General features: G+C 51.9%; 1 protein-coding gene across 1 annotated transcript in view; it reads right to left on the bottom strand.

The window, feature by feature from the left end:
- SLC46A1 (solute carrier family 46 (folate transporter), member 1) overlaps positions 1-306 on the bottom strand; it is a gene marked incomplete at its 5' end in the record, with an annotated part of 1,885 nt that extends 1,579 nt beyond the window's left edge. The window contains one exon of the mRNA XM_008937808.1: positions 60-306. Within this exon, the coding sequence (XP_008936056.1) occupies positions 60-306 (247 nt within the window). The remainder of the gene's footprint in view (positions 1-59) is intronic.
- Positions 307-314: the final 8 nt, after the last annotated feature.

Here is a 314-nt window from a genome sequence, read left to right as displayed (position 1 = left end):
CTGCACCTACTGGCACCTCCAAGAGCCTGAGATACGGGCATGTAAGAATTTGGCATCACCTGTAAACATCAGTGCTGTTGTAGTGGCAAGAGAAAACACCACCAGTCCAGAAATATTGGAGATCAATCCTATCTCTGCCACCCAGGCATCTGCGAGGCAGAGCTGCAGCAGCCGCAGCCCTCCCAGGCTGCTCAGGTAAGCCAGGTAGTTGGCGGCTGAGCCATACCCAATGAGGTCAGAGGTCCAGCAGAGAGGGGAGCCAAGCTCATACAAAACTATGATGTCCTTAGTTCCAAAATGTACTGTGACAATGA

This window comes from Merops nubicus, unplaced genomic scaffold (genome assembly GCF_000691845.1).
Source record: "Merops nubicus isolate BGI_N331 unplaced genomic scaffold, ASM69184v1 scaffold7483, whole genome shotgun sequence".
Taxonomy (NCBI): domain Eukaryota; kingdom Metazoa; phylum Chordata; class Aves; order Coraciiformes; family Meropidae; genus Merops; species Merops nubicus.
Note: the sequence above shows the minus strand (reverse complement) of the source record. Positions and strands in the feature narration are given on the sequence as shown.